General features: G+C 42.7%; 1 protein-coding gene across 6 annotated transcripts in view; it reads left to right on the top strand.

Moving 5' to 3' along the window:
• CTNNA2 (catenin alpha 2) overlaps window positions 1–27,949 on the top strand; it is a 546,312-nt gene that overhangs the window by 439,951 nt on the left and 78,412 nt on the right. For all 6 annotated transcript variants that reach the window (XM_054391626.1, XM_054391625.1, XM_054391624.1 and 3 more), the window contains 3 exons: window positions 21,054–21,146; window positions 21,502–21,658; window positions 25,620–25,820. In XM_054391626.1, coding sequence (XP_054247601.1) covers window positions 21,054–21,146; window positions 21,502–21,658; window positions 25,620–25,820 — 451 coding nt within the window. The remainder of the gene's footprint in view (window positions 1–21,053; window positions 21,147–21,501; window positions 21,659–25,619; window positions 25,821–27,949) is intronic.

The raw sequence follows: 27,949 nt of genomic DNA, 5'->3' as shown, positions 1-27,949 counted from the left end.
GGTTACTCAGGGAGGTGGTTGAGGTCCCTTCCCTGGAGATATTCAAGATGAAGCTGGACAGGGCTCTGGGCAACCTGATCTAGTTGGGGATGTCCCTGCTGACTGTGGGGGGCTCAGACTGGATGACCTTTGGAGGTCCCTTCCAGCCCAGCCCATTCTATGATTCTGTTCTATAAGGCTGAAAAGGGGACAGTGCAGCAAAAGAGCAGGAATGTGAAAATTGGTAGGAATTTTGAATGAAGAGAGCTCTTTGTTAAAAAATAAGGCAGGTAATGCAACTTTGTTGGTGTGTCAGATGCTGGTGTGAGCAATAAGAAGAGCCTTGATAATAAAGGGTAAAGCTTGTAGGTGGCAGGTTGAAGGAGTGGGCTGGTTTGGGTGGTACCAAGTGGAGCCATCCTGGAGCTGATGCAATGGATCTCTGCAAAGTGCTCTGAGCCCTCTAAACAAGTACCCACTGGGGATGTTAAATACAGAAACGCAAACTGTAAAATCATGGGGTTGAAGTATTCTGGGCAAACCTGGGACTAGGGAGAAGCTGTGTGAAATACTTTTTCTGGTAAGAAGTATAGTTTTAGGTCAGCATAAACTATTTGTGAAGGTTTAGTTAATTTGGTCAATAGAAACATACCTGAGACTGTGAACTGTGATTATTTTTTTTCATTGCAGCCACTGAAGAGGAAAAAAAAAAAAAAACAAAGATATGTAAAAAGCTCTGGGTTTTGTCACAGATAGTCTGTCTGGCACAGTTTCTGTGTTTTTATTCTCTTATTATGAAAGAAGTTTCCTGAATTTGTCATATATGTTTATAATAAAACACATCCCTCTCCCATGCCTATATTCTACTCAGCTAACAATAATAATCTGGAGGGAAAATACAAGGATAAATTAATCTCTTTTGAAATTGTGTGGGAATTCTCACTTAGTTTAGAAACTTGATTGTGTTTCCTGTAGTCAGACATAATACCCTAATTAGTGTTGGGATTATTTTGCTCAATTCCTTTCATTTTTGTTTAGTTAATATATTCTTCATTTCCTTCCTTATGCTGAAATGAGAAATGGCTGGTGGGAGGTGGGGGAGGGTTTGGGTCATGAAGAGTTGATATGCTCCATTATAAAAAGCCACTGGATTTTTCTGGAAAGGCAAACAATAAACTATTAGCTGTTAGTTTGGTGAAAACCAGGATAGAGATATTAAAGAAAATAAATTTGATCATGACACTGTGTTTAATGCTTACAAGAAGGGAAAATATTACTCTGACAGGATGGTATGAGCTGAGTTATTTCTTGATGTAAGCTTCCTTTTCTTCTAAAGATGGTCAGTGAGCCACAGTTATCATAGAATCATAGAATTGTCAGGGTTGGAAGGGACCTCAAGGATCAGCCAGTTCCAACCCCCTGCCATACACAGGATCATCTCACACTAGATCAAGTTGCTCACAGCCACATCCAGCCTGGCCTTAAAAACCTCCAGGGATGAGGCTTCCACCACCTCCCTGGGCAACCTGTGCCAGTGTCTCACCACCCTCATGGTGTAAAACTTCTTCCTAACATCCAATCTGAATCTCCCCACTTCTAGTTTTGCTCCATTTCCCCTAGTCCTATCACAAAAAGTTGGTAAAGAAAACTTTAAAGGCAAATAATAATGTCTTTGTTTTCTACATTTGTCTTTCTTTTTACTTGTAAGTCAGTGGACTGAGATACAAGGTCTATAACTTCAGAGAGAAAGGAAATCCTGTAAAGATGTTTTACATCTGTTGAAGAAATCAATTAGCTTTATTGGGGGGGAGGGCTGTGGATAAAAAACCAAACCCCAAACTAAAGTTACAGTGATCAGGAAAAAGTGTATATGGTGGTATTTCTGAACCCTCTAGCAGTTTAGTGCAGGACAGGTTCTCCATTCCCTCTACTCTGCCCTGGTGAGACCACATCTGGAGTATTGTGTCCAGTTCTGGGCTCCCCAGTTCAAGAAGGACAGGAAACTACTGGAGAGTATCCAGTGGAGGCTATGAGGATGATGAAGGAACTGGAACATCTGTCTGATGAGGAAATGCTGAGAGACCTGGGGCTGGTTATTCTGGAGAAGAGCAGCCTGAGAAGGGATCTTATCAATGTCCATAAATACCTGAAGGGAGGGTGTCAAGAAGAAAGGGCCAGGCTGTTTTCAGTGGTGTCCTGTGATAAGACAAGGAGCAATGGTTACAAACTGGAACACAGGAAGTTCCACCTTAGCATGAGGAAAAACTCTATTGTGAGGGTGCTGGAGCTCTGGCACAGGCTGCCCAGAGAGGTTGTGGAGTCTCCTTCTCTAGGGCCTTTCAATACCCTTCTGGATTTGTTCCTGTGTGACCTGCCCTAGGTGACCTTGGCTGTGGGGTTGGACTTCATGTTCTCTGGAGGTCTCTTCCAACCTGTGCCTCTTGAACTGGGGAGGCCAGGACTGGATACATTGCTCCAGATGTGGTCTCACCAGAGCAGAGTAGAGAGTTAGGAGAACCTCCATGACCTGCTGAATGATTCTGTGTTCCTCCTTTCTGAACTCACACCTGACACGTTGAACTCACTTGGGAGAAATAACATAGCAGCAAAAAAAAGCTACTTCTTGCCTCTGGCTGTCACTGTCACTACTTCTTTTTTTTTTTTTTTTTTTTTTTTTTTTTTTTTTTGGTTAATTACAGACAAAAGATAAATTCCCTCTAAAGCAGAGTTAAAACACTCTCCAAATTTAGACCAGTTGATTATATATTACCTACCTTTTTACAGTGGACCTGAGGTTTTAGCTTTTTAAAGGAGAAAACTCCTTGACAGCAGCAGCTGTGCTATCAGTGAATAGGAAGGAAGATGATTATCTGAGTTAATTTGAGAAGAGCCAGCAGGCCAGCCATCTAGAGAAGAAACCTTGAGTCCCACAAGTCCTTCTCAAGTTTGATAGAATAGTTATTATTTGGGTTGAGTAGGAATTGTTTCTTAAGTTGGTTTATCCCCTATGTAAAGGAAGGAGTTTCCCCTCAGAGTGGGAAAATGAAAGGAGTTTGTGTAGTTATTGAACAAGTCAAGAGCATCCATTCTGCTGAGTAAATGATAGACAGCTCATGAAAGGTAGCTTCTGAGGGAGCTGCTTGAAGTATTTGCTCTGCCTTCACCTATGTTTAGGGAGCTTTGTGGAAGTCTGTGATCTGAAATAGCAGCTTTGTCTGGGAAGCAAGCTCCTCAGTCTGTGCATGCTCCTTAGGCTGGCTTTGTGTGGTCAGCTTTTGCTTTTCTCCACCATGCTAGCAGCACAGCAGGAACTGCCTTCACCCACTTGATGTCTGACCTAGACATCCAAGGAACCAAAAAGGTCTCATGGAGGTTGGAGCACAGAAGTGCAAGTAAGGATTGCCAGCTTTTGCCAGGAGATTGTCACCTCACATATACTGAGAAGAATAGATCATAGAAATATTTTGACTGGAAAAGATCCCCAAGATTGAGTCCAACCATTCTCTAACTCTACCAAGGCTGGTGCTAAACGATGTCCCTCAGCACCACATCTCTGCCTCTTGGAAACACCTTCAGGGATGGGGATGCAACCACCATCCTGAGCAGCCTATTCCAGTCTTTGAGGACTCTTTCAAGATTCTCTTCTTCAAGTCAAGAAGTTTCTTCTAATAACCAACATAAACCTCAGCTCTGGTGTAGCTTGAGGCCATTTCCTCTTATCCTATCCCTTTTTACTAGGGAGAAGAAACCAATCCCCACCTCACTGCAACCTCCTTTCAGGGAGTTGTAGAGAGCAATGAGGTCTCCCCTCAGCCTCCTGTTCTCCAGACTGAACAACCCCAGCTCACTCAGCTGCTCCTCCCCAGCCCTGTTCTCCAGACCCTTCCCCAGCTTCGTTGCCCTTTTCTGGACCTGCTCCAGCACCTCAGTGTCCTTGTAGTGAGAGCCCCAAAACTGAACCCAGTACTCAAGGTGTGACCTCACCAATGCTGAGTGCAGGGGGAGAGAACTGGAAAGCACAGACTGCCAGCCCTTGTAAAACAGATCCATTTCCTAATCCAAAGGGAGAAGCAATAGGCCACTTGGGAATACAAGAGTGCAGTTCACATGTGAGGGACAGCTCTCTAAAGACACCAAGGGACTCTGGAAATGGATGACAGTGCTTGCACAGAATCACAGAATTAACTAGGTTGGAAAGGGCCTTGGAGATCATCAAGTCCAACCTATTACCTAACACTGTCTCATCAACTAACCCATCCAGTGCCTCATCCAAGTTTTTTTTAAACACCTCCAGGGACGGTGACTCCACCACCTCCCTGGGCAGCACAATTCAATGACCAGTACTTTGGAGTCTTTCATGGTAATACTGCAAGCCTGCACTGGTATATTTGGGCATCTTAATTCCAATTGGAATGATGTTTCTGAGGAGAAAACTCTCACTTGAGCACTCTCAGCAGTGTGTTTGGCATTTGCCTTGCAGTCTGAAGGGCAGGCTTCAATTACACTGTAGAAATGCACAGCAAGAACATGAGTTCAGTCCAGTATGTCTAATTATACCAGTACAGATGAATGCAGTATCTGCCCCATTTTCTATTTAGGACTTTTCAAAAGCAGATTTATTCTTAGCTGGAACGTTCATTTGAATGTCAGTGTCAAATGTCAGCTGAAGTGTTAAGTGGTAGTTTGAGTGTCTGTTATTTGGGTTTGGGTTCCTTCAGTCCATGTAGATGAAACCAGCATTTCTCAGCCTGGTGAAACAGTGTAAGGTTTCTTTCCCCTCCCATAAATCATGTGAATTCAAGTAGAACATTGAGACTTTCAACTTGACTGTGTTTGTGTTTCAGCCATCCTCTGGAAATAGGGGCGAGATATTAAACATAAATCAGCCCTGTGCTCCCTTCTCAAATGGAGTGCTTGCCTAAACTGGGAATAACACAGCATGAAAATCAGCTCTGCTGTCAGCTTCTGCAGTCAGCTTCTGCAGTGGGCAAAGCTCATCCTAAACACACTGATATTTTCTCAACATATGCTCTATGAAAACATCCTCAGCACAAGCCCATTTACCATTATTTATATTGGGGTGTGACAGCTAAGATAAGAACATTGAGGATTTTTTGCCTTGATTGGTAAAGTGAAAACGTATTTTTAATTCCATTTTTTTTTTATCACCAAAGAATCCTGAACAGCTGCATGAGTCTCTGTGTTTGATGTTATTTTGCTGTGACTCAGCTGGGCACATGAACATAGGTTGTGAGTATGTTCCTGCCGTATAATTGGAGGGGCACTCTTGTGTTACTACTCAGTTCTGCCTGATTTTACCTTGTTTCTTGATGTGTTTAGGAAGGCTGGAGTGTGGTGTTAGTGTAAGAGGTAGCAGGTGGTAGCTTGTACATTGTCATTTCTCAGATGGGGACTGCCTAGAATCACAGAATGGTCTGGGTTGGAAGGGACCTCTGAAGGTCATCTAGTGCAACCCCTTTTGCAGTGAGCAGAGGCATCCTCCACTAGATCAGGTTGCCCAGAGGCCTGTTGAGCCTCACTTTGTTTACTGCAGAGTGGGTTGGACTGGATGACCTTCAGAGGTCCCTTCCAACCCAAACCATTCTATGATTCTATGATCTCCAGGGATGGAGCCCCAACCACCACCCTGGGCAACCTGTTCAAGTGTTCCACTACCCTCATGGTAAAGAACTTGTTCCTCACATCCAATCTAAATCTGCTCTTTTCTGGTTTGAAGCCATTGCCCCTGGTCCTGTCACTTCAGGCTTTTGCATCCATCCTTCTCCATCCTTCTTGTAGTCCCCTTCAGGTACTGGAAGATCTTTTTTAGGTCTCCCCAGAGCTTCCTCCTGTCCAGGCTGAACACCCCCAGGTCCCTCAGCCTGTTCTCATAGCAGAGCTGCTCCAACCCCTTGATCATTTTCATGGTCCTGCTCTGGACCCATTCTGTAAGCTTCATGTCCTTCTTACACTGAGGGCTCCAGAGCTGGATGCAGTACTCCAGGTGAGGTCTCAGCAGAGCAGAGCAGAGTGGCAGAATCACCTCTCTGGATCTGCTGGCAATGCTGCTTATGATGCAGCCCAAGCTGCCAGTGGCCTTCTGGGCTGTAAGCTCACACTGCCTAGGGTAGGATATGTCTCCACTGGCTCAGAAATGGAATTGGTTTCCTTCTGTTTATGCAAATAAACATTTGGAACAGCTGTTATCCTCAAAGTACTGAACTCAGTTCTCCTGACACTCCCAAGGATGTAAATCAGGATTAATTTTACTGAAGCTGATGACCAGATAATGCCAAATCTATAGAAAGAATCAGTGATTTGATAGCAAAATGTAATTTTTGAAGACAGAGTAAAAAGTAGAGTTAAAACTTTTATCACTGCAAGTTTGCAACATGGAATTGCTGTCTTTAGGACAAAACCCCATGGTATGCCTGGTGCAGCTATGCACTGAGACAGGACCACTGGGTGGTAGGGATTGGAAGGGACCTCTGGAGATCATCTAGTCCAACCACCATGCCCAAGTAGGTTCACCTTACAGCACTTTGCACAGGAAAGTTTTGAATGACTCCAGAAATGGAGGCTCCACCACCTTTATGGGTAGCCTGTTCCAGTGCTCTACCACTCTCAATGTGAAGAAGTTCCTCCTCCTGTTCAGGTTTGTGTCTGTTATCCCTTGTCCTGTTACCAGGTCCCACTGAGAATAGACTGGTCCCATCCTCCTGACACCCACCCTGTAAGTATTGATCAGCACTGATGAGATCCCCTCTCAGTCTCCTTTAGGCTAAAAAGCCCCACGTCCTTCAGCCTTTCTTCATGAGGCAGATGTTCCACTCCCCTAATCATCCTTGTAGCCCTTTGCTGTGGCCTCTGGAGCAGTTCCCTGTCCTTCTTGAACTGAGGAGCCCTGAACTGGACACAGTTCTCCAGATGTGGCCAAGTGGACACAGTTCTCCAGATGTGGCCAGCTGTCAGACTATTTTTTCCTTTCCTTTCTCTGCCCTTTTAGCTGACAGGAGGCTGTCGGCATGGCAGCTGGTTAAAAAGCTAAAGGGGGGAAAAAAAGTTGAAATGGAATGAAAGTAAAGATCTATTTCAAGGAAAATGAAAATAAAAAAAAAAAAGAAAAGAAATTAAAAGCAAAGCATTATTTTCCTCACAGTGGGAAAACTTCAGTGTGTGTAAGAGCTGAAGCAAGAAATACTCACCTGACTCTGCCTTATTGTTATTCTGGCTTCATTCTGATGCAGTTTTCTCCTGTTCCCTTATCAGTTTATAAAACTGTTACATGTTCACTGACCCCCTATAACAAAACAAATCCCAGCCTGCAGCCAGATGAATGATTTCCAGTTTGTGACCATGCAAATATATGCTGATGGCCCTTCATGGATTCATCATAAATTAACCATTGAATGATGAGGGTTAGAAGAATAAAAAGATATAGGAGCAGTGGGGGTTTGGTAACACGTTGCTCATTGCTTCTGGCAGCAATGGTATTATACATTTAGTTATGTACACTACAACATGTCTTTTGAGTGCCAGTGATTGACAGGTGACTGAAGATGAGCCAGCATGTGCCCAGGTGGCCAAGAAGGCCAATGGCATCCTGGCTGTATCAGGAATAGTGGCCAGCATGACCAGGACAGTAATTGTCCTCCTGTATTTAGCACTGGTGAGGCCACACCACAAATCCAGGGTTGAGTTTTGGGCCCCTCACTCCAAGAAGGACATTGAGTTGCTGGAGCAGGTCAAGAGAAGGGCAACAAAGCTGGTGAAGGATCTGGAGAACAGGGCTGGTGAGGAGCAGCTGAGGGAACTGGGGGTGTAATGTGCCTAGAGAAAAGGAGGCTGAGGGGAGACCTTCTGGCTCTCTACAACTCCCTGAAGGGAGGCTGGAGTGAGGTGGGTGTTGTTTTCTTTCTGCAAGGGAACAAGGGATAGGAGGAGAGGAAATGGCCTCAAGTTGCACCAGGGAAATCAGGAGAAACTTATTGACTGAAAGGGTTCTCCAACCCTGGAATAGGCTGCCCAGGGAGGTGGTTGCATCCCCGTTGCTGGAGGTGTTTAAAAGAGTCAGAGCTGTGGTGCTGAGTGACATGGTTTAATACCAGACTTCTTAGACTTAGAGAATGGTTTGACTGAATGATCCTGAAAATCTTTTCCAACAGAGTGATTCTGTGACTCTCTGGAAGACAAGCTTTCATGATTAATTACCACCTTTAGAAAACCCTTTTATTTACCTCCTTCTGTCCACAGCCTTGGCACTACAGAGACACTTCTCCATAAAGTCCCATAAGTGTACCTGGAGTGCCAATGTACATCAAGTGAAAGCAGAGCAGCATTTGCTACCATTTGTGTCTCACTGGTGGATTGACTGTGGGGATTCCTTTCTGGTTTGGTTTGTTGAAGCTACAATTTACTGACCAAAGAGTGTTTTAGGTGAGCCAAGGCTGCTGTACATCACTGAAGGTGGAGCACTTAGTGCCATGGTCTGGTTGATTGCTCAGGGCTGGGTGATTGGTTGGACTGGATGATCTTGGAGGTCTCTTCCAACCTGGTTGATTCTATTCTATAAAGCTGCTGTAGGTTTGTTGAGGACCTTCAGCTAAGCTGCTGTAGGTTTGTTGAGGATCTTCAGCCTTGTCTGAGTGGATGGATTGAATGAAGAGGTTTGGTCCTTTTATGTTGGTGAGTTTGGGATTTCTACTGTAGAATTCAGAACTTGTTGAGGGAAATGTTGAACATGAGCTGCAGTTCTTTACCATGCAAGTGCTTAATTATTGGTGTGCTTAATTATTGGTGTTCCCAACTTGCTAGCACGTTGTTACTAGGTTCAGGGCTTCTGCTGCTGCTTCCATGAGAGCAAGGATTTGGTTTCAAATAGAACTGGGTTGATCACTGTCCACTGTGATAAAAGTAAAAGTTACCATTATATACATTTTCTTTAGAAGTCACAGATCCCACAGACAGCTGAGTAGAGACAGCAGTAACAATGTGTTAAACAGATCAGGGGAACCAGCATGCCACCTGCTCTGAAGATAACTTGTCAGAGAAAGAAAAATCCTTCAAAGATCTGTTATAACTTTTGTCTTTTTTCCTCCTTTGGTCTTCCAAGTGCATCATAAAGATAATACAAGAGCCTGGGTAGTGTGTGGAAATTTAATTTACAAGGTGGATTGTTTAGACTCAGCCAATAATCCTTTGTGGTGATGTTTCAAGCACAGAAATGCACATGTGAAAAAGGCAGCATGAAGGGATGTGAAAAGGTTTGTTAGCTAAAGGTTTCAGCTGCAGTGATCTGTGAAGCTTCTCAGTAGATCCCCATTACCTGAAGGGGGCCTACAAGAAAGCTGAGAAGGGACTTTTTACAAGGGCTTGTATGATGGGATGAGAGAGAATAGCTTGAAGCTGGGAGAGGGGAGACTGAGACTGGAGATCAGGAAGAAATTCTTACCAGTGAGAGTGGTGAGACTCTGGAACAGGTTGCCCAGGGAGGTTGTGGATGCCTCCTCCCTGGGAATGTTCAAGGCCAGGCTGGACAGGACTGAGCAACCTGGTCTAGTAGAAGGTGTGGCAGTGGGGGGCTGCAACTAGATGATCTTGAGGGTCCCTTCCAACACAAACCATTCTATGATTTATTTTTTTATTTTTAATTTGTATTTAGGGTACAAAAGTGCTGTGAATTTATTAGAAGGACCTAATGGATGCAAAGAGCCTCAGTGCTGTGCAGTTTTACCTAAGAGAGATTACAAAAGAGAAATACGCAAAGGAAAAAGATGAGGTGCTGGTGGTGTTTGGTTTGGGTTTTTTATGTTGCTGGGTTTGTTCTGTTTTTCCTCCCACTTGCTTTCATCACTCAACCTCTTCAAATGTCTTTGAATGGGCCCTGAGCACAGATTAGTGCACACTCATTGCAGAGAGTCCAGTGAACCTGACCTCATCACACGCTATTGCTGTTTGTTTTCCCTGATTAAATGTTCCATCTGCAGGGACAGAAATCCATACAGCTGCTATCAGTGCAGACTTTTGAGACTAAGTGAAACAAGCACGTGCCAGGAATGGTTTAGGTGCAGCTGATCCTGCCTTCAGACAGGAGCATCATCTGCCAAGTTTCCTTCCTCCAATTTCCATGACTTGGGGGTAACATTAATGTGGCTGTAGTGAAGTAGATGATGCTGTGGTATTTGGTCTCCTGATGAAACTGATCAAACCTGGTCAGAGTGTTCCCAGCTTTCAAAGAAACTGGATTTGCCTACTCCAAAAAAAGAGGACCTAGGGAGGTGTTATTCCCCACCTGCTCCACAGGGAGACCATCTATGGGTTAATACTGTTAGTATCCATCAGTGTATCTGGATGTATTCATGGTGCAATTCCTGCTTCTCAAAGCAGCATGGAGTGGGCCTGAGAGGGACACTTAATCCAGCACTGCCAAGTCCACCACTAAAACATGTCCCTCAGCACCATGCCTAAATGGCTTTTAACAGCTTCCAGGAATAGTGACTCAACTGCTTTCCTGGGCAGCCTGTTACAGGGCTTGACAACCCTTTCATTGAAGACATTTTTCCTAATAGAAAACCTAAGCCTCCCCTGGCACAATTTGAGGCCATTTTCTCCGATCCTTTCAGCTGTTGTGAGGGAAAAGAGACCAGCCCCCACCGTGCTACCATCTTCGTTTAGCTAGCTGTAGAGAATGAGGTTTTCTCAGAGCCTCCTCTTCTCCAGACTGACCCACCCCAGTTCCCTCAGATGCTCCTCACCAGCCCTGTTCTCCAGACCCTCCACCAGCTTTGTTGCCCTTCTCTGGACACACTCCAGCACCTCAATGTCTTTCCTGTAGTGAGGGGCCCAAAACTGAACTCAGAGTTGGAGATGCAGCATCACCAGTGCTGAATAGAGAGGGACAAATCCCTTCCTTGCTCCTGCTGGCCACGCTATTGCTGGTCCAGGCAGGATGCTGGTGGCTTTTTTGGTCACCTGGGCACATCCTGGCTCATCTTCAGTTGGCTGTCAACCAACACCCCCAGGTCTTTCTCTGCTGGTCAGTTTCCAGCCACTCTGCTGCAAATCTGGAGTGTTTATGGGGTTGTTGTGACTCAGAACCCAATACTTATCTTTGTTGAACTTCCCCCCACTGGCCTTGACCTGTTGATCCAGCTTGTCCAGGTCCCTCTGCAAAGCCTTCCTACTCTCAATCAGGTCAACACCCTCTCCTAGTTCAGTGTCATCTGCAAACTTGCTGTGGGTGCACTCAATCCTCTCCTCCAGATCGCTGAAAAAAGAAATTAAAGAGCACTGGTCCCAAGCACAGAGCCTTCAGGAACATCACTTCTGACTGACCACCAACTGGATTTAATTCCATTCACCACCACTCTTTGGGCCTAGACATTGCCCATTTTTTCTTTGCCTAGCAAAGCTGAAACTTTACGAATTTAACGGTAAAAGTTACATAAAGAAGTCTTGATATAAAACCTCATCATTAAAAACTATTTGTGAATGAGCTGCATCCATCTGAGAATTTTTTATTTAAATTGTTGGGGGGGTTGGTGGTTTTTGGTTGTTTGTTGGTGGTGTTTTTGTTGGGTTTTTTGAGGAGTGAAAGGAAAAGTCAGACACAGTGCTCTAATAGACAGGAAATAATCCTGGGTTTTCTTCAAATGGATTTGGATATTTATGAGCTAATGATGATCCTTTGAGAAGGTAAATCAGCTTTCATGCATCGAGCTGCAAATGTGTGACAGCTGGGATAAAAACAGAGCAGTTTTTTACTCAAATAAACCATGTGGTTGAGTGTACATCCCAGATGAAAATGTCCAGGCTTTTATTAGCACTTCAACAACCCCCCCAAATTTTATTAAAAAACACCCAAAGCATAAGAATGCAGTTTGAAACTGGGAGAAAATAGAATCTGAGAATATGAATTCCAGGACTTTGAATACCTGCTCTTTTTTTTCTCTTTTTTCTCTTTTCTCTTTTCTCTTTCCTCTTTCCTCTTTCCTCTTTCCTCTTTTCTCTTTTCTCTTTTCTCTTTCTCTTTCTCTTTTCTCTCTTCTCTTTTCTCTTTTCTCTTTTCTCTTTTCTCTTTTCTCTTTTCTCTTTTTTTTCTCTTTCCTCTTTCCTCTTTTCTTTTCTCTTTCCCTTCTCTTTTCTCTTTTCTCTTTTCTCTTTTCTCTTTTCTCTTTTCTCTTTTCTCTTTTCTCTTTTCTCTTTTCTCTTTTTTCTCTTTCTCTTTTCTCTTTTCTCTTTTCTCTTTTCTCTCTTTTCTCTTTTCTCTTTTCTCTTTTCTCTTTTCTCTTTTCTCTTTTCTCTTTTCTCTTTTCTCTTTCCTCTTTCCTCTTTCCTCTTTCCTCTTTTCTCTTTCCTCTTTTCTCTTTTCTCTTTTCCTTTTTTTCTCCTTTCTTTTCTCTTTTTTGTTTCTCTTCTCATCTCTTCTTCTCTCTTCTCTTCTCTTCTCTTCTCTTCTCTTCTCTTCTCTTCTCTTCTCTTCTCTTCTCTTCTCTTCTCTTCTCTTCTCTTCTCTTCTCTTCTCTTCTCTTCTTTTCTCTTCTCTTCTCTCCTTTTCCTTTTCCTTTTCCTTTTCCTTTTCCTTTTCCTTTTCCTTTTCCTTTTCCTTTTCCTTTTCCTTTTCCTTTTCCTTTTCCTTTTCCTTTTCCTTTTCCTTTTCCTTTTCCTTTTCCTTTTCCTTTTCCTTTTCCTTTTCCTTTTCCTTTTCCTTTCCCTTTCTCTTTCCCTTTCCCTTTCCCTTTCCTTTTCCCTTCTTTTCTTCCTCTCATCTCCTCTTGTCTCCTCTCGTCTCTTCTTTTCTTCATTGAGGTGCTGGAGTGTGTCCTGAAATTGTGCCAAGGGAGGTTTAGATTGGGTATTAGGAGAAATTTCTTTACTGCAAGTGGGGGAGAGGGTGCCTTTTTCAGGCCATTTCCTCTTATTCCATCACCTGATACTAGAGAGAAGAGGCCAACCCCCACCTCATTGCAACTTCCTTTCAGGTAGCTCTAGAGAGATGGTGCTTCTCACCAGCCCTGTTCTCCAGACCCTTCACCAGCTTTATTGCCCTTCTTAGAGGAGTTCTGGATTGGATTTTAGGAAAAATGTCTTTGCTGCAAGACTGGTCAGGCATTGGAACAGGCTACCCAGGGAGGTGGTGGGGTCACCATCCCTGGAGGTGTTCAAGAAACCTGTGGACATGGCACTTGGGGCCATGGTTTAATGGCTATGGAGGTGTTGGGTTGATGGTTGGATGATCTTAGAGGTCTTTTCCAACCCTATGCTTCTATGTCTGAGCAGGTTATATTTAGTATGGTCAGTGTTTGGTACTGAAAACTGTTCAGAGCAGATGTCAAATGCAGTAAATCAGAGGAGCAGTAATTTACAATAGCAAAGCCTTTTTTTGCTGCTGTGCATGCAGTTGGATTTTTTTAGATGCAAATAGATGTATGTACTTCTAACCAACATGAAAGTACATTTCTTATTTAGATAAGGCTAAGTGATTGGGAAGGGAGGGACAACTGGCAGTGTTGTCTAGCACCAGGTTTCCCCCCCATGCCATGTGGAATGGGTACTGAGAAAGAGATCAGAGTCAGATATTTTCAGGGAGGTACAAATTGGCTCTGCAGTGCATGAAGAGGAAGAGGAATCTGCTGCAACATTGTACTCTTAGTGACATTTTGATTTTTGGCACTTGTTTGTGCATGTGCAAACCCATCCCATCTAGTGATAAATAGAGTTTTGCTCATAATGTAATGCTTGAGTGGATAGAGAAAGGATAAATAAACTGAAAATCTTGGGTAACTTAGCTTCAACTCTGTGCTCTCCTTCAGAAAAACAGTCTCTTATTTGTGGCTCCATGAATATCACTGGGCTGCCTACAGCACTGCCAACATTAATATATGTCAACATTCTGCAGAATGGGGAGATTGTAACAACATCTGGGTAAACTGCTAAGTGGATGGATAAATAATCACAAATAGTTAAGATACCACAGTTCAGCAAGTTACCACTTGTCAGCTTGGGAACTGATTATTTTTTGGGCTTTGGTCCACTCTGAATGTTATAGAAGGCTCTTACTTAAACCATTTTCAGTTTAAGCCAAATAGGAAGTTTCAGTTTCTCAGACATGTGGTCTAGACAGATCAGCTTGACCACGTCTTAGGTTTAAGTTCATAGATTGACAGAGTCACCTGTTTGGAAAAGACTTTAAGATCACTGAGTCCAACCATAACCTGCCATCTCCCTCTACACAACTGTTAGACCATGTGCTTAAGCTCCTCATCCAAATGGCTTTTAAACATACCCAGGGATGGGGACTCTACCTTAGTTATTCTGTAGCTCCCTAAAAAAACCCAAACAACACAATAAGTTGCTGTAAATATCTTCTTGCTAGTATTTCCTTCAGCTACTTGCTGTGGAGAAATAAGTTATACAAATAGGAAAGACAGGTGTAAGAAAAACAAATAAAACCCCCAAACAATCCATATTTTGGAAGGAATTCTTTCCTGTAAGGGTGGTGAGGCACTGGGGCAGGCTGCCCAGGGAGGTTGTGGATGCCCCTTCCCTGGAGGTGTTCAAGGCTGGGTTGGATGAGGCTGTGAGCAGCCTGGGCTAGTGGAAGGTGTCCGGGCCCATGGCAGGGGGTTGGAACAAGATGATCTGTAAGGTTCTTTCCAACTCTAGCCATTCTATGATTCTGTGATTGTATTTACAAAGAAGACAGCAAACTAAGAAATAAATGGATTGCCTTCTTCACCTTAGAATGGTTAAAGAGTGGGGGAAGCTGAAGAGAGCTCAGTCATGATGGAAAGAAAAAAGAGCAAGATTAAAAGAAAAGAAACTTTAAAAATAGACTGCATTAGCTGCAATTTTCTGCAGCCTTTATATTGCTCCTGTGATAGAGTGTGCACTACTCTGTTTTTTCACATTTTTTCTCTAAGCAATGGATTTCTCCTCTTGGACCTTATCCCTTACATTAAATTCTGAGTGGCCATGTTAAAATCTTTACATTTCCATGATAGTTATCTTCACTGACACAAAGAGCTCAAGTCCAAACTGAAACTAGTCTGGTTTAAAAGCACTGCAAAAGGAATCTACACCTGCTTAAAATTCAGTGTAAAAATCAAGTGCATTGATATGAAAGATCCTTGCTTAATTTTGTGACAGATCTTAAACTTTCCTATCCTAGTGAGTGTGCATGTGTGGCAAAAGGAATGAAAAAAGGCTAATCCACACTTCAGTCTGCTACCTGGCAAGAAAAAAATTAGTGTAGGCATTGCCCATCCTTAGAGTGCTTAACACTTGCAGCTGCCATAGGAATATATCTTTAGATAAATCCTGTCCTTGGTGTGTCCTTTCACCAAGGGTAGTAAAAATCTGCATTAGAAACAAAGTCCTTCCCCTTCCCCATCTGCTATACAGCAGAAAACTCCTTGAGGCTGAAATGCAAGCAAATACACACAGAAACTTTTGGTTGTTGAGGGGATAGACCCTGCATATCTCTTGAACGTTTGAGATTATTGTATCTGCTGCATAGTTAAAGATAGATACTTATGAAGGAGCACTGGTACATCTTGGGCAAACTAATATGAAGGAGTTGCTCTGCACTTTTTCACCTCCCCAAGTCTGGGACTGGTTCAGTGGCTTTGCTGATTGCAGAAAAACACAGCATCACAGCAGCCAGAGTGTTTATTTTCTTGCTCATTACTTCTCCCTGCTCCTGCAGGAGAGGTTGAAGGCATTTAGCAATTGTTCTGGTGGTTTGAGAGCAGCTTAGGAGAGCTGAAATTCCGGACAATGATGTTTATCTCCACAGCAGCTTCACTGGTATTACGTTCCCCACACATTTTGAGGATGATTCAGAGTGCATTGACTTTGGTGTTTGAAATGTATTCATTCATATGAACACTCTTCAGGCAGTTCACATGGATCTTAATACACACTTAGGTTCTGTTGAGCCAGTCGGTGAATTCAGTGTGCTCGAGGAACTTAGTGAACAGCAAAATAAACAAACAAAAGAATTAATTACCTGGGTTCTTCCACAGCCTCTCATGGAATCTCCTCTTCAGTGCTTTAGTGGAGACAGAGCACTTGAAGCATAAAGGTGGAGGCTGTCAAATCAAAATCTTGGCAAATTGGCAGCTACAACATACAGCCTTTTGCTCTCCAAGCTCCAGCCAACTCAGGAGTGATGTACTAAATGAAATTCCAACCTTGAAGAGGCTGGGTGCCTGATGACACATGGTGTACTAAATCTGCATATGCAAAACGAGTTGTAATGCACCATTAAAACCTCTTTTTAGATCAGTAATACTTTCTTCAGCAACCATCAGGGCCAGCTATAAACTAAGTTTAAATGATAATCTAGATGCATCCAGAGGATGAGGTAGTCAACCAGAAACCTGAATCAGTCTCTGGAAGTGACTTTCTCCTTTTATCCATTATCCAAAGACGATAAGCCTAACCCAGGTGTCTCAGCTAAGCAGGGTGGAATTTGGTCTAAGCTTTTTTGGTCGTGGTTTTAAGTAGAAAAAATGTCTAAGAGTGGTCAGGCATAGAAATAGGTTACCCAGGGAGGTGGTGGAGTCACTGTCCCTGGAGGTGTCCAAGAAATGCATGGACATGGCACTTTGGGACATGTTTTAATGACCAGAATGGTCTTAGGTTGATGGTTGGACTTGATGGTTGATCTTAGAGCTGTCTTTTCCAACCAAAACAACTCTGTGAATCTGTGTTGGATCACCTCATGGTTTCCATCGACTAAGGACAGGGGGGTGGACCTGAGGATCTCTTGAGGTCCTTTCCAACCTCTGCTGTACTGTGATCCTGTGTGATACATGCCTATGGATCTTGCTGTGCTAAGAATCTTAGCTGGTGGTAACTTTATTGAGTGTTTCATAACGAAGGCAAGCAAAATAATCCCATAGTGACTGAATCTGGTGATGGAATGCACAGAAAACTTGTACTGCTCCACAGACCTGTCACAGTGGTACTGAGATGCAAGCTTTAGCAAGTAATGTCTGTCTAAAAAGTGAGGTTTGGGTAAAGTCAGATTATTTCTTGTTTGTAGTGCTAAATTCAATTTTATCCAGATTGCATCTACCTTTGTAGGATTTGCTTATCTCCAGGCCTGTTTGACATAATCAGATCTTCCCATGGTACAGGTTGGCACAGTCCCTGCTGAATTGTGAAAGTCAAATTGCTTTCTGACTGCTGAAGGCAGCAGCCTGCATTTGTGCAAGGCTTGAAATATAGCTCAGAAGTTTAGATTAGGATTGTACCTGATACATATAATTTGTTGTTGCTCAAACAGATGATGTAATGATTTTTTTTTTTTGGGGGGATGCAAGTTTAGTGTAGCCAGAGGTGGGGTGGCTTTAAGACTGGGTGTTTTATAGTACCATATAGTATAGTCCTCCAGGGACTAGATAGGCCAGGGGGTGGACACAGGAAAGTGTAAGTTTTTTGTTATTTCATTCCCATTGTGCTGCATCTTTTCTGGATGAAGGGAGTTCACTGTTTGCTTTCCCTTTTGGTTTTTTCCCCCCTTCTTCTCTCTGCTCCCAGCCTGTCAGGGTGTTATCTCTTGTTTGATATTCTGGGGGAGGCTGTGCTGTGGGGGTGGGAAGCAGGGAGGGATGGCATGGGGATGTGGAGAGGGCATTGAGGTTTGGTGTTTGGGCTGGTTAGGGGGAAGGTTTTTGGAAGGTTCTGGCCTTGTGAGGTTTTGGTAAGCCCAGGTTGGAGAACTGGGCCGGGGCTGAATGTGAATTTGTGTATTTTGCACTTTTTAAAATCTATTTGTGAATAATATTTCCATTTAAATTTTCAACGCTCTCCAATTCTCTGGAGTGTTTTTCTTTTACTCTTTTGGGGAGGGGTAAAAGAGCTCTCTGTACACTCAACCCAAGACAAGGGACAGTGGATATAAACTCCAGCACAGGAGATTCCACCTCAACATGAGGAGGAACTTCTTCACTGTGAGGGTCACAGAGCACTGGAGAGAGAGGCTGTGGAGAGGTTGTGGAGTCTCCTTCTCTGGAGATTTTCCAGTCCTGTCTGGATGTGTTCCCATGTGACCTGTGCTGGATTCTATGGTCTTGCTCTGGCAGGGGAGTTGGACCCAAAGACATCCACAGGTCCCTTCCAACCCCTAACATCCTGTGAGCCTGTGAAGACACAGAGGTTACATTTGTGCTCCTTCTCTATTTATAGCAACATCCAAAACAATGCAGTGAACTCCGAACTATATTGAAAAAATGGAGAAGTTTTCTCTGGCTGTCTGTCAATCCTTCCTTGGAAAACCAGGACACTTTACAATATCCAAACATTAACTCATCAACTTCTATTGAAAAAAGCAACAACAACAAAACAAAACAAATAAACAAAAAAAAACCTAACAAAAACTATCAGAGAGTTGGAAGAAATGAATTTTGTTTTCAGTGATGTTTTTCTTTTTCTCCAAAGATCTCTTGCAAGAGAACCCAAACACCTGCTTGATAGTTTGACTGCCACTTTGTGACACCCAGCCCTCTTCCATTGCATATCTCACTGCTGTCTATGGACAAAAAAGGAAGAGATATGGTGTGTCTGAAGCCTTAGCAAAGACTTTCATCATGTTAATCACAAAATGAAAGGGCAGTCTGAAAACCCACTTATTGAAAATACAGGAAGATGGCTTTTGCTGAGCTTAATACCATTTACTGCTCATTAAGGTCTGTAATTTCATTCATGTTAATGCCTTCTAATTATTATCCTACTTGGCTTTTGTTTCTCATGAAGATTAAAGTGGTCTGTTTGATGTGTGCAAAGAAGTGGCTCCAGAAAATGGTAAATTAATTGGAAGGTGTCAGCTTAGGAGAACATTTTTGACATGAGTGCTGTAAGGCTGTTAACAAACAGACTAACTCATTTGTCTCACCATGGAATGAAAATAAAAATCACAACATTGTGATAAGATCTTGACTAGGAAATGCCTGCAAGACTCTTTGAAGCCCTAGGTTCTTTTCTTCCCTGGGCTTCAGCACTGTGATATATGCAACCCACGTTCTACAGAACTGTGAAGTGAAATAGGTTCTATGCAGAACAGATGGACCAGGGCTAATGTGGTGATGTGCACTGGAGATGAGAGCAGATTAATACCACAAGGGGAAACTGGAGGAAATTTGGAAAGATGAGGGTATTTGAACTAATTCATGAATCATTTCCAACTGATAGTTATGCCTTCAGGCACAGTGAATAACATCAAGGAAGCATATTTAAATTTTCATAAGTTTGTTTTAATGTAGATTACAATTAAATGCCATACTTTGGGATGATTAAAAAAAACCCTATCTTGTATTCCCCCATCTCAGAATGTACCTTTGTGATTCAGATATCATTGATGGACTTAATTATGTGCACTGTGACACGAGCTGCTGTTTGGAAAACCCATGACTGGTTCATGGACTTGGCACAAGGCTTTGGGGAATGTATTACTGGCAAAAAACGCTGCATGAGCTGGGAGAACATGCTCTGCCACATGCATCCAAGCACAGAGATTCAAGTCTGTAGTGTCTGGAGGCATGGTCTGATGCCTACATCTCACTCAGGTGTCTCTTTAAGTATACTCTGTCATCTTCCCAACAGCTTTCAGTCTTCTGACCTCCCAAAGCTGTGCCAGAGCACGTGCAGTTAGGAAACTACGTCTCTGAATGAGATCTTCAGGCATTATGTTACAGAATGAGGCTTCCACTGTCCCTGGGGGTGTTCAAAAAAGTGTAGTCATGGCACTTCAGGGCATTGTTTAATGGCCATGGTGGTATTTGGTTGATGCTTGGACTCAATGATCTTAGAAGTCTTTTCAAAGCAAAATAGTTCTACGATTCTATGATTTCACATGGTAAAGTTTGGATACTTTCACTAATGGACCTTTTACTCTAAAGCATAAAATTCCATTGAAATAAAGAGGTCCACCTGAGAATTAAAACAGTTTTAGCATGCATAAAGCCATCAGAATCTGAAGCAATGAAGGCACTTGAGAAATATGTATCATCGCGATATCAATGAAGGCATTGGATGTTTCCATGGGTTAGGACATCAAAGATGCTTCATTTTGCAAGGCTCAGAGTACCTGGCTGAGCCTGGTTACTAATCCACACAGTGGACATGGTTAATAAAAGGGAAAAATGAAGTGGGAAAATGAAATGTACAAGTAACTGGAATCTCTGTATGGCTTCTCAGGAGATTGCTCGCAAGCTATAGAGGATATAGGGCAATCACATCCTGGGCTGCATCAAAAGATGTGTTACCAGCAGATCCAGAGAGGTGATTCTGCCACTTTGCTGTGCTCTGGTGAGACCTCACCTGGGGTACTGTGTACAAGTCTGGAGTCCTCAATATAGGAAAGACATGGACCTGATGGAGAGGGTCCAGAGGAGGGCCATGAAAATGATCAGGGGTTGGAGCAGCTCTGCTATGAGGACAGGCTGAGGGAGATAGGGGTATTCAGCTTGGATGGGAGGAGGCTCCAGGGAGACCTAATAGCAGCCTGCCAGTACCTGAAGAGGACTACAGGAAGGATGGGGAGAGACAGTTTGCAAAGGCCTGCAGTGACAGGATGAGGGACAATGGCTTCAAACTGGAGAAGAGCAGATTTAGAATGGGTATCAGGAAGAAGTTCTTTACCATGAGGGTGGTGGAACACTGGAACAGGTTCCCAGAGAGGTGGTTGTGGCCACATCCCTGGAGATGTTCAAAGTGAGGCTCAATGAGGCCCTGGGCAACCTTTTCTATTTGAGGATGTCCCTGCTGACTGGGGGAGTCAGACTGGATGACCTTTGGAGGTCCCTTCTGGCCTGGAGCATTCTATGGTTCTATTCTGTGATATAAAACACTTGACAGTGAGGAAAGATTTTGTGAAAAATCTAATGAAGTTGGCTAGTTTAGTTTGATAGTAAGGAAATAATCTACATGGGTTTCTGTTCACCAGCACAGAAGATGCTGTATCATTCCTCTTGTATGTAATTCTTTCATTCTAGGCAAAGCTCAAGAAGGAGAGATAAAAGTCTAAAATAGCTGAAACCCTGATTCTGATGCTGTTGATTTTATTGCAGGTTGCAAATCTGGCCTGTTCAATCTCAAATAATGAAGAAGGTGTGAAGTTAGTCCGCATGGCAGCAACACAGATTGATAGCCTGTGCCCACAGGTGAGTAACATTCCTGCTAAAAAGGGCTTGAGAACTCTTTGAGCATTACAAAGCCTTGGTTAGCTGATGGGAACACAGCCTAGATGAAGATTGCAGCCTTGCCTTTGTCATTGCATGGTTGCCTGCTGTCCACCAGCTGTGACAAATGCATTCATATCAAATGAGGTACCATGCTGTGGTTTTATGGAGACTGATTTTTCTTTCCCTTGTGAAAAATAAATGTTGCCACTCCTGGTAAGACATTGGCTAGCTGAAGATGTTCCTTCTCACTGGCAGGTTGGTTGAACTAGGTGTCTTTGAAGGTCCCTTCCAAGCCAGGCCATTCATTCTCTGATTCTGTGACTGTCCATAACAGGTAATAAATGCTGCGCTCACGCTGGCCGCCAGACCCCAGAGCAAAGTAGCCCAGGACAACATGGACGTCTTCAAAGATCAGTGGGAGAAACAAGTGAGAGTTCTCACTGAAGCTGTTGATGACATCACTTCAGTGGATGATTTCCTCTCTGTTTCAGGTACTGGGATCAAGAGACCCTCCTAAAAATGTACTCCTAAATTAATGGGTTGGAGCAGATCAAAATGATAATTACTAAAGCATCACTGGTCCCTACTGGAATGCTGATCTTCTGCACTCAGTAAGAACAGTCATGCCATGGCAATTAAGCCCTGGTAGTGATGGTTAGCTTTTCATCTCCCAGAAAACAGCATCCTATTTGTGCTTCTATTTCTGGAGATGTTTTGTTTCAGCTCAGGCACAAAGGAGGACTTTTTGCCACCGTTTAAAAATACATTCCAGCCCTGTGACAGGCTGATGGTGTCTGTAATGATAGTTGGAGCCCTTGGGCAGATGCAGGCAAGAGGAAAAAAGATGAACTTTATTTTGCATATCTGCTCAGACCATAGAATCAGCTATGTCTAAATTGTGGAGCAGATCTACCTTGCAGTTCTGATCATCTGTACCAGGTTGCCAGGCCCCCAGGATGGATAAGAAGAAGAGAAATAGGGAAATGATGCCTGAGTCCCATCTGAGTATGCTGTCAGGACATGACCAGTGTGTTCATTTCCAGAGAGCTGGGAAGCACTTCTGGTTCCCAGTCATCAGTGTGGCAATTCAAACAGAAAGAAGTAGTTAAGCAGTATGAAAAACAACAACTCTTTGCACTTCTCTGACTTTACTAGGAAGGACTACAGTGCAAAGCAAGTTCTGTGAGAACAGACAAGGGGTCTTAGCCCTTACATAAAGAAGGGATGGAGATGGGGGTGACACTGAATCTTTGGGTCACAGTCTTTGCTCCATCTTCCTTGTAAAGTGCTAGAACTTGTGGCAGAGTGTGTTGTTATAATCTAGTCATACACAATGAATGCTGTAATTGCTAAGTGCTGCATGTCTTGGGTTAATTGTCTGCTGCAGAAAATCCATTTTCCTGTTGTGCTTTGAAAGAAGTGGATTTTACTGGTGGGACTAAGGACATGGAATGTGCCAAGTGTGCTGAGCTTGCTCTAGCATCACAATTAGTCTTATGTTCATGCCACATTCTTTTCCCTGATGTTGACCAAGTTTCCTAATGAAAGTTGAAGATGTTTGTGGGGGGGAATATCCTTTACAAAAAATGTTTACTTTTCTGTTTTGCCCTCCCCTATATGTGTTTGGTTGCATCCCACTGTTATTAGTAGCAGGGAGATGGTCTGGTTCCGTATAATTGCACTCCACTGTTCAACACCACTGCTGAAGTGGTTGCTGCAAGTCGTGGCAGGAAAATGAAATTGAACTCTTAATAAAAGGGTACTTCAGAGTCTGGTAGCAGAGACAGTTTTATCTGAGATTTGAAACACTGGCAAACACTTCAAGAGACCTAGTCCTGCAGGGAAAGGGCAGGACAGGCCAAGCTGTAAGCTGCAGCCCCAGTCCATGAGCCAAAGAGATGGCAAACTTACTGCCATGGCCATTTGGGTGTTGTCTGAGGACTTGCATCCATAAACCCAGGAGTTATTGGAATGGATGATGTTGAGAGGGTAGATTTAGACTACTAAGAGGGGAGATTTAGGCTGGATATTAGAAAGAAATTCTTGACAGTGAGGGTGGTGAGACACTGGAACAGGTTGCCCAGGGAGATTATAGATGTCCCTTCCTGGAGGTGTTCAAGGCCAAGTTGGATGAGGCCTTGAGCAACCTGGGCTAGTGGAAGGTGTCCCCACAGCAGGGAGGTTGGAACTAGATGATCTTGAAGGTCCCTGCCATCCCAAACCATTCTATGGATCTCTCTTCTTATGTTTATCTCAAATCATATTTTCTTCTGGCATAGTTTTGCCATAGAGCCAAACATTCCAATGCAGCTGAGAAGTATTTCTGTTTGGTTTAGATTTTTTTTTTTCAATACTGTCCATAGATGCATCTCTTGAAAATGCAAGAACAACTCATGGATCCAGAGGGCCTGTTGCTGTAAGCTTGGAAAGCCTCAGCTTACACAGGGTAGTTTCATTTTTGGATGTTAAACTAATGCCTGGTTAAATGTGCCTCCTCTACATGTTGAGTGTCACACTTGATGGCATATTTTATTCATGCACTGGCTGTTTGAATCCATACAGGACTTCTTGTTGGGCAAAATTTGGCTATGACATGGAAAAGAAATTGATGATGGTGAGGAGGAAATGGTGAAGAAGTAGTGTAGCAAAGCACTTTTTTTTCTTTTTTACACATGCAGATTTTTTTAAGCAAGGAATTTTGCCTTGCAAGTTACTCACATTCACAGCTCAAGGGACTTTCATTTTTCAGAGTTTTTACAGTTTTGAGATTTTAAATCATGGAAAATATTTCAAAAACTCGTAAATGAGCTAATCCTGGGAACCTTAGCAGAGGAGATGAGTGTGTCACACCATTTTTCTGTTACTAACAATAATTAGCACAAAGCAGTTGGTGAACTGATTGATTCAGTTTTGTTTGTCACTGCTACAAACAACAGCATTTCATTTAGTGTGACCAGCAGGACCAGGCAGTGATTGTTTGCCTGTACTCAGCACTGGTGAGGCCACACCTTGGTTTATGGGGCTCTCACTACAAGAAGGATATTGGAGTGCTTGAACAGGTCTAGAGAAGGGCAATGAAGCTGGTGAAGGGTCTGGAGAACGAGGAGCAGCTGAGGGAACTGGGGTTGTTTGGTCTGGAGAAGAGGAGGTTGAGGGGAGACCTTCTCACTCTCCACAATTCCCTCAGAAGAGGTTGGAGTGAGGTGGGTATTGGCCTCTTCTCCCCTGGAATGGCCCGAAGTTGCATCAGTGAAAGTTTAGGTTGGATATTAGGAGAAACTTCTTGACTGAAAGGGTTCTCAACCACTGGCACAGGCTTCCCAGGGAGGTGATTGAATCCCCATCCCCAGAAATATTGAAAAGAGGCAGAGATGTGGTGCTGAGGGCTGTGATTTAGCACCAGCTTTGACAGAGTTAGAGAATGGTTGGACTGGATGATCTTAAAGGTCTTTTCCAACCAAACTGATTCTGTGATTCTATTTTCAGTTTAGTGGTGTCTGTGGCAGAGAAGTAAGTTGTTGTTTAGAGGTTCTCAGAGTGAGTTTACTCAAATATGAAATTCAGACCTGGTTTTATTATTGAAATTAATTTGAACTGTACTGGCTGCAGGGAAATGATGTCTGACCTAGTCAAAATCTCCTTCATCCTTTCACATTATCTATGAAGGCAAGAAGACTACATAAACCACGACAGGCAGCACGTGATTCTGAGCCAAAGAAAAAAACCCAACAGTGCAGCTCCCAAGATTTCAATAAAGCTACTTGATATTTCATCATCTGAGCAGACTGGCTGTTGCCAACTTTTCCTTCAGAATATGCACAGTCACATATCATTATACTGTGTGTCATGAAAAATTCACAGCTTCATCTCTGCCATCAGGGGAGTAAAGGAGATGAACTGCTCGTGCACAGGCTCCCTGCTATCTCCAAAGGACATTTGCTGTTGTCTTTTCAAAATGATTTATTTTCTTCCCTAACTTATTTAAGCACCAACCAACCAAATGTATGAAATGTTCATGGGAATGTGCAAATACTCCTTCAGAAAACTGCCCAGCTGTTTATCACAGCACCTGCATCATAGCTGACCACTTTTCCTTTTTATTTTACTTGCATGCTAATGAAATCCGGTATGAAGTTTGAAATTGATGTGATTGTTTTCAAGAGAATTACAGGTTGGTACTTGTGGTATAGGTGAGAGGACGTAGCCCAGTCCCTTTTAAAGATAAATATCACAGCTGGGCTTTTTTCTTCCCCTTCTGTTCCGTGGCATGGCATCACAGAATGGTGTTTGTTTTGCAGTCTTGGATAAGGACTGATGTCAATTTTTCATGCTAGTGACATTTGCTGTTTACCCAAACGAGTGAGCTTTGCTGTGAGAAAGAACAAAATGAAATGAGCCTTTTTCTTTTTTTTTTTTTTTTTCCTTTTCTTTCTTTCCCTCCCCATGTTCCAGAAAACCATATTCTGGAAGATGTGAATAAGTGTGTGATTGCTCTCCAAGAGGGGGACGTCGACACGCTGGACAGAACCGCAGGTGCCATCCGAGGCCGTGCAGCCAGAGTCATCCACATCATTAATGCAGAGATGGAAAACTATGAAACTGGAGTTTACACTGAGAAGGTGCTGGAAGCTACCAAGCTGCTCTCTGAAACAGGTAAGCTTGCCTGAAATATTGTGTGGTATTAACTCGCTTAAAACTTTCAGTTACTTCTCTGAAACCTCTGAGTTAGAGGGAACCTGTGCTTGAAAAGAAGAGATGAACAAATTAGTGACCATATTTCTCTGTTCTCCCTTCTCTGCAGCAGCAGAAGTCACACTGGCAAAAGCCATGTAAGAGTAGAGATTCAGTAGCCCATCGAGCCTAGGATACTTCATCAAAGTTTCAGTGATTTGAGTAAATGTCCAGATCTGGTGCCCCTATTACAAGAAGGATATGGATGTGCTGGAACATGTCCAGAGAAGGGCCACAAGGATGGTCAGAGGGCTGGAGCTCCTCTGAGGACAAGGCTGAGTTGGGGTTGTTCAGTCTAGAGAAGAGAAGGCTCCGAGGAGACCTTATTGTGGCCTTCCATTATCTGAAGGGGGCTACAAGAAATCTGGGGAGGGACTTTTTCAGGTGTTGGGTAGTGATAGGACTGGGGGTAATTGAAAAAAAACTAGAAATGGGTAGATTCAGATTGGATGTCAGGAAGAAATTTTTCCCCATGGATGGTGAGACACTGGAAGTGTCCAGGGAGGTGGTAGAAGCCTCATCCCTGGAGGTTTTTGCAGCCAGGCTGGATGTGGCTCTGTGCAACCTGCTCTGGTGTGAGGTGTCCCTGCCCATGGCAGGGGGGTTGGAACTGGATGATCCTTGAGGTCCCTTCCAACCCTAACAATTCTATGATTCTATAAATAATGCACAGCCTTTTCTTCAGGCTCTTTCCAAGTCAGCTGATTGTGCATTTTGTGTCTGTAGGAGATCACTGCAAACGTTACTCTGCAGTCTGTGCAGGTGGATGTACTTAGTGCTGCCTCAAGTGGTGTTTCTAAACAAAACCCTTTTTGATATGGTTGAGCAACTGAAAATACATTTACCTGGTTGACAAAAGAGAAAACCCTGCCTAGCTTCTGCAAGTGAAATAGGTTCTCTAAAATTAATAAATACGTTGTGTAAAATAATAGATAGGTTGTGTAAATAGTAAATAGGTTGTGCAAAAAATAAACAGGTTGTGTAAAATAATAAATGGATTCTGTAAAAAAGATAAATAGATTCTGTAAAAAAATAAATAGATTCTGTAGAACAAATAATGGAAAATAAATAATGTAGAGTAAATAATGTAAAAGAAATAATGTAGAAAATAATGTGAAGGAAATAGATTTAAAAAGAAGTAGATTTAAAAAGAAGTAGATTTAAAAAGAAATAGACTTAAAAAGAAACAGGTTTAAAAAGAAATATATTTTAAAATAAATAGATTTTTAAAAGAAATAGATTTAAAAAGAAATAGATTTTTAAAGAAATAGATTTAAGAAGAAATAGATTTTAAAAAAGAAATATATTAAGAAGAAATAGATTTTTAAAGGAAATAGATTTAAAAAGAAATAGGTTTAAAATGAAATAGATTTAAAAAGAATCAGGTTTAAAAAGAAATTGACTTAAAAAGAAATAGATTTAAAAAGAAATTGACTTAGAAAAAATGGATTTAAAAAGAAATTGATTATATATAATAACTAGATTATTAAAATATATAGAACTCTACTAGATGGGTAGACTGGGAAAAAATTACTGATTTAGGAGGTTTTAACCTATTTTTTTCCTTCAGAAAGCAGGGTTTGGATTCATCTAAGTATAGGTGATTACATCTGATCTGTTCATTTTAGACTCCCTTATACTCAGCTTTCTCTGTTGCTATGCATGTCTGAACTGTTCGGTGCAGGCAGTACTATCAGGTGCCCTCATCTTGAAGCAGTGATCTACATTTGTTCAGATGAATCATGCTGTGAATTCCGTGGACTTCAGGCACTAGGTCTCCACTTGCTGCAGAAGGGACCAGCACATTGCCTCAGTGGCTGAAAACACCCAAGCTGATCCTTCCCTGCCTGTCTTCACTCCCTCATCTGGGCTTTAAAACCATTAAGAATATTTTAGGAGGCATAAATGAGAAGGAACCAGCTCAGGACACAGTAAATAAAACATTCAGACAAAATGAACAGGCATCTCCCTGTGAGACATTAAAGCAAAAACTCCTGTAGCTCTGTGTTAGCTTTGAGCAAAGAAACCAACAAAATGAACTAAAAGATATG

The sequence above is a fragment of the Indicator indicator genome, chromosome 23 (assembly GCF_027791375.1).
Source record: "Indicator indicator isolate 239-I01 chromosome 23, UM_Iind_1.1, whole genome shotgun sequence".
In the NCBI taxonomy this organism is placed as follows: Eukaryota; Metazoa; Chordata; class Aves; order Piciformes; family Indicatoridae; genus Indicator; species Indicator indicator.
The sequence above is the reverse complement of the archived record's forward strand: the minus strand, read 5'-3'. Positions and strand labels throughout refer to the sequence as shown.